General features: G+C 35.7%; 1 protein-coding gene across 1 annotated transcript in view; it reads left to right on the top strand.

Annotated features, from left to right (window-relative positions):
- Positions 1 to 6,424, top strand: part of mtmr4 (myotubularin related protein 4) — a 59,027-nt gene that overhangs the window by 23,639 nt on the left and 28,964 nt on the right. Inside the window, exons 2-3 of the mRNA XM_016546285.1 lie at positions 1,198 to 1,287; positions 5,792 to 5,908. Coding sequence (XP_016401771.1) covers positions 1,198 to 1,287; positions 5,792 to 5,908 — 207 coding nt within the window. The remainder of the gene's footprint in view (positions 1 to 1,197; positions 1,288 to 5,791; positions 5,909 to 6,424) is intronic.

Raw genomic sequence — 6,424 nt, forward strand, 5'->3', positions numbered from 1 at the left:
TATATATATATATATATATACACAGTCAAACCAAAAATTATTCAGTCACCAGATAAGCTATAATTTTTTATATTTTTTTACTAGTGGGTGCAGGACACTATAGTTCATTTATGTAAGTGATTATATCAAAATAAAGTAAACTCTGACATATTATACACACAAATTCTTCATACAGTGGACTACCAGTAAAATTGATAAAAATGTATTACAGTGTGATTAATAAGCAAACAAATACACAGAATACATAAATACTGGGTCAAATAATCACTTTTAACTAGATTTAATACTTTTCAGCATTGATTGAATTGCAGATACATTTATCTCATATCATCTACCATTTTGGATTTTGTTTTTTTAAATTGAGCTTGTTGCAGTGCATCATGGGATTGTAGTGTTTTTTTATTTTTTTTATTTTACCAATGTGACTTCAAGTTTTTCAAGATGATATTACTTGTTTATTTTCATTTGTACACTGTGAAAAAGATTTTTCGAAGTTGCTAAATAATACAACTTCAGTCTTTCTACTTAAAAATTTTACATTTAATAATAATAAAAAAAATAATGAAATAAAAATTAAAACAAATACATAAATATTAAAAATAAAATAAATAGTAACAAAAATTTTGTTTATTATTTCTGTATTTTATTTTAATATTTGTTTTTTTTTGTTTTTGTAATATAATTTAATTTTTTATTACATGTAATTGATATTGTTTTAATATTGTATTTTTTGTTTATTTTTTTATCTTGCTATATAGAGGTTGTCGAACCAATGACTCGTTACAAATATTAGTGTAAATGGCTAATAACCTCCCAAAATATGTGAAATTTAATAGCAGTTTCTGAATGAAAATTGTTTCACATGTTTCGGTGTATAAAGGAAAGTTTATGTCTGATCTCCATAAAATTCTAAGATAAGCAGCTTCATTATACATTACTAATAATGAATGATCGTGATGATGAAAATAAGAAAATAAAACGGCTGTAATGGCAATACTTAAAGTAAACATGCTTTAGAATTTGGCCAAAGCAAAGTTGTTTACAGTTGCCAAGCAACAGAACATTCCAATGACAGGCACATTAGAATTCTGCTGACACGGGGTCAAATTCAAATACGGCCCGTCCAGTCAGAGTTCGGAATTGGAACAGTTTGTTGATATGTGATACCGTGTGTGTTTTGTGTGTGTGTGTTTTCAGGGTGAGGAGGGGCCGCCCAGTCTGGAGTACATTCAGGCCCGGGACCTGTTCCCCCAGAAAGAGCTGGTCAAAGAAGACGACGCTCTACAGGTCAGTTTCACGCCTGATGTCTGCTTTCTCCCATGCTGAGTTTCATCTCACATGTTCGTTCTCTGTAAAGAAAGTGGGTTAACACTCCTCACACACACACACACACACACACACACACGTCTGTCCTCTGCGCTGAAATGTGTGTGAAAAGACAATCAAATGAGAGGTCTGGGGAAGACGGTGGGTAACATGTGGAGGTGAAAAGAGTGAAATTGATCAAAAGGACAAAGCAATGACACAGACACAGCGGGGACATCCAGAGACCAGACACGGGAACAAGAGCGCAAGAGCTTGACATTGACTCTTATTCAGTGACTTTGCACAAACATACGAGTCTAAATGTAGCACTTAATGTCCATGTATTTCAGTTACTTTCTTAATATACAGTATGTTCCTGGTCTTACTGTGATCAATTTATGAATGCATATTATATTAAGGTTTTTTGTTTGTCAGTGTAAAACTCGCCACTATGACGTTAGAGCGTTGTGAAGACGACAGTCTCATAGACTCGATTCTGGACACCATCTGACCTAGCAGTCAAAAACACCCTAGCAACAGCATGTTGAATAACAAGCTCAAAAAATAGTGGTGGGACTATATTCTATTCTATTCTATTCTATTGTAATTCTATTCTATTCTATTTTATTTTAATATTTATTATATATTTGTTTTAGTTTATATTTTATTTATTTTTGTTTAATTTTATTCATTTTTATTTTGTTTTATATTATTTTATTGTAATATTTATTTTGTATTTGTTTTTATTTTTATATGCTTTTAATTAAATGTAATTTTATAATTTTAATATTTAATGTTTATTTTTTGTATTATATAATTGTTTTTATATCTCGCTATATAAAGGTTGTTGAACCAGTGACTCATTACAAATATTAGTGTAAAAAATAAATTAAAATAAAAAAAACAACAAAAAATATATTAAAATGAAATAATATAAAATAAAAAAACTAAATAATTACAAAATATATTTTAATTTTATTTTATTATTTGTTTTCAGTTTTCTATTTTTATATAATTATAATATATAATTTAAATTTCTATTACATTTAATTTATTGTTATTTTAATATGATATTTAATTTGTGTTGTATTTTTTTATCTTCCTATATAGAGGTTGCCAAAACAGTGACTTATTACAAATATTTGTGTAAATGGCTCATAACTTCGCAGGTTTCGGTGCCATGCCTGAGCGATCGATTTGTCCTCTAGTTCTCCGAAACAGACGTAAAGAAGCATCATCACCGGCACCGCATGTGAAAAATTATTTCCCGACTGAGAAAATGCACGTGAACCAGTCGGAAAGCTCTAATAATACAAATCCAACACATAAAAAGAATACATCGATTAGCAATAGATTATAAATTAGGGTGACCATATGTCCTCTTTTGCCTGGACATGTCCTCTTTTTGGACCTACAAAAATGTGTCCGGCCGGAATTCCTTAATCGCCCAAAATGTCCGGGATTCGGCTGTTTTCTTAATCCCACTCCCCTGAATCTCTGACCATTGACGCCTGCTCCCGCAACATGTGTTTCGCTCCCGTGATTTTCGTGTCCACTCCTTTAAACATACTAATATTGTGTATAATTTTGGCGCATCAGGGAGCCGCTCTCAGGATGCGGTGTATTTAAATATTTTTTAATGAGCGTTTGCGCTGTTTACTTTCACTTTCGATTTCACGATCACGCACTCTGTGTAAAGAGAGCACATCTTACAAGATCAGATATTCGTCAATGAGCTCAGGATCTGTTCAGCAGCAAATACTCCAGCATGGTCTTGTCAGTCATCTCTCCTTATTCTCGACCTGTGATCAGTCAAATCAACTGTTTACATTCTCTTAATAGCCGCGTTACAAGGAATCAGTAGAAATATGAGCAATCCTGTGCTGAAATTCAAGCCCTGCTCTGCGAGGGATTCAACCGAGCTGCCAAAAAGTCCAGAAGGACTGACGGGGGCGTTCAAAAGGACGGGCTTCTCTGCATCCTTCATATACGTCAGCGTTAGCCATAGGTGCCTGTCCAGCACAACCAGGTTACCCATGGCACGGCCGCCCACGAACCCCACCCCCTACTGTCCTTTTTTTGGAAAACTAAAATATGGTCACCCTATTATAAATATACTTAATTATTATGAAAATACCAGAGATGGCTTAAATAACACAGATAAACTCTATTGTCGCAGTCGAGTGATTCAAAACGTTTATATGTTCTGTTTACTCAGTTACAGATATAATAGCTATGCCTTTGTCCATATAAGGGATTTCCTGGAGGGTCATGAGTTCTCTACTTCTGTGACTGGATATGTGTATTTTCTGTCCAAGGCCGCCCTCTGGCGTCCAGTATGAATGAAACGGACATCATGTGTTTATAGTGCTAATGGCCAATCCATCATTTTTGGGGGGAATTTTTTTTTACTTTTTTTTTTTATAAGTATCGGTTTAGGCACCGGAACCGTTTTAAAAGTATCGATTTGGCACTGGTATCGAAAAAAATAAAACGATACCCAACCCTAGTGTGGATTACTGTTTTTATCAGCTGTTTGGACTCTCATTCTGACGGCACCCATTCACTGCAGAGGATCCATTGCTGAGCAAGTGATGCAATGCTACATTTCTCCAAATCTGATGAAGAAACACATTTTCAGCTCATTTAGATTTTTGGGTGAACTATTCCTTTAAAGAGATTTCATCATTTATATAAGATAATCATATGCATTCAGTTGCATTGAGATGCAAATGTAAAGATGTGCACGTCATTGTTGAATGGCACATTTTACCTTGTGTTTTAGCATGTTCATATCTGTTTAGTGAACAGTGCCATGAATCTGTGCTCATAAATGATGTATATTGCATCCTAGAGGAGCAATGACTCTTTCGCTATCTTCGCCAAAGCATAAAATCCAGTCATCTGTAACGCAAGCATCCTCCTGCGCTGGGATTTGAGTCTGATTCTGAGTCATACAGCCTTCAGTGTTTGTTTGCTGGACTGTTTGGAGCTGTGGCTTTTACACGTCTTTGCGTGTGTCCTGCTCGTGCTGTGTTGAGTTCTCCGTTGCGTTCGCTGTCAGGCTCTCTCTGTGAAGTTCAGCAGTAGGAGTCGTTCTCCCAGCGCTCACCTGATCCCTTTGAAGCCTCGCTGCTTTCATGCCACGCAGAGTGTCACTTGGTTGGCATGCAGCTTCTTGAATTATGGATGCGGTTTTTCATAGATCAGCATTACAGCCGCAGAATGCACCAGCACTTACAGATGCCATGATGTTGTATTTCTCTCTACACCTTCTGCACTTTATAGCATTTTTATTTCTCCCTGAAGTCTACTTATCATGTAAGTCAAAGATTCTTGCAGCAAAATATCCATTGTTTAGTTTTTCATGACCATATAATGCAATCTCTGATTTTGCTGCTGTACCTTTAAGACTTCTGTATATAAATGACATCTGAAAGAGAAAGTCATTTCAGAGAGCAAGTTATTACATTTTGATGAAAGATGATGAAAAGCAATCTTTTATTTAATTTGGAGTAACATGCACTTTTTGTGCATGACTTTATGTGCATTTACATATTTACTTACATATTTGTCTGTTTTTGACCATTTTGTGCCATCTCTGATTTTGTTACTGTACCTTTAAGACTTCTGAATATACACAACCTCTGTTGTGATTGGTTAACCTCTGCTTACCTAATTTATTCATCAGGTCACTGACTATGTATTGATATGTAAATATGGGTCAGCGTATGTTAATGAGCTCATGGTTGTGATGTCATATTCATGACAAGTGATTCTCTGAACTCTATAGCGCAACTACCAGTGTTAAGTATTTATTATATATATAAATAATCAAAGGACACATTTAATTTATAATTTGTCTCAAATATCATTTTGTTAAAAAAAAGAGTGAATTAAATCGAATCGTGAAATCAAAATCGTGAATTGAATCGAATCGTGAGTTGAGTGAATCGTTACATTCCTATAAATTACTCTACAAACATACACCCTTGTTTACATTTGTGTGTTGCTCGGCAACTCTGTTGGAACCACAACTGATTCTGAGGAACTACATTGTTTGGCTGAAGAATAATGTTTTTATTAATATCATTACACTTTATTTGCTCTGTTATTCTGTGAAACCTTACTACGTTTATGGAATAACCGTTTTATAAAAGCAATAATCCCCGTGAAGCCGACCAGGCTTTTATTTTGACGGGTTGTCCTGAAAGTCTTTCATTTTACCTTTTCGTTTCAGTGTGTATTTCTTCTCAAATGAAGTGACTCTTAGAGCAGCTCTGGAGATGAAGTTCATGTGTTCATGTCCTCATATTGAGACACAGACGCTGAAATCACCGCGAGCGTAAACCGAACCCGTGCCATTCATTCACACAGAGAGACACACAGAGCATGCAGAGCTCGACTGACAGGCTGTTGTCCAGAGCTTATCAATATATCATCATTCAGTCCTGTAAATTTTACATGTGTTTTCCTGTCTCTCCAGGTCCCGTTCCCTGTCCTGCAGGGCGAGTGGGTCGAGTTCCTGGGCCGTGCGGGTGACGATATCATCGCCATCTCCAACTACAGACTTCACATCAAATTCAAAGACTCCATCATCAACGTAAGAGCAAACAGCAGCACAAGAAAGAGCGAGCGAGCGAGAGAGTACAGCTCGCTGAATTACAGTACAGCCTCTGCTTCACCTCCTTTGATAGCCGTCCCAGCTGAGGGGCTCGTCTCCTCTTATCCCAGTGAAAAGAGCCGTTCTCTGAACACAGTTTGATTTCTCTGATCTCAGCAGCTCTTGACCTCACAGCTCTGGAGGTCTGAACACAGAGTGAGCTCTTTCTTTTCACTCGCAGCCTCCCTGACGTCAAGCATGTAAACTGCTGCTGGCGTCGCTGTTGTGCCTTTAGCCAAGTTGAAGTTTAGATTCCTTTCAAGTGTGGTTTGTGCAATTTAAATATAAAATACACGTGTTCAGGAAAAACTGTTTTGAAACAGACATATTTTTCCAATTAACATAGCATGATCATAAATATTAATGCAATCATATAATATTTAAATATTTAAATGTACGTATGTGTGTGTGTGTGTGTATATATATATATATATATATATATATATACACACACAG

Source organism: Sinocyclocheilus rhinocerous, unplaced genomic scaffold (assembly GCF_001515625.1).
Source record: "Sinocyclocheilus rhinocerous isolate Xijiao unplaced genomic scaffold, SAMN03320098_v1.1 scaffold370, whole genome shotgun sequence".
NCBI classification, from domain to species: domain Eukaryota; kingdom Metazoa; phylum Chordata; class Actinopteri; order Cypriniformes; family Cyprinidae; genus Sinocyclocheilus; species Sinocyclocheilus rhinocerous.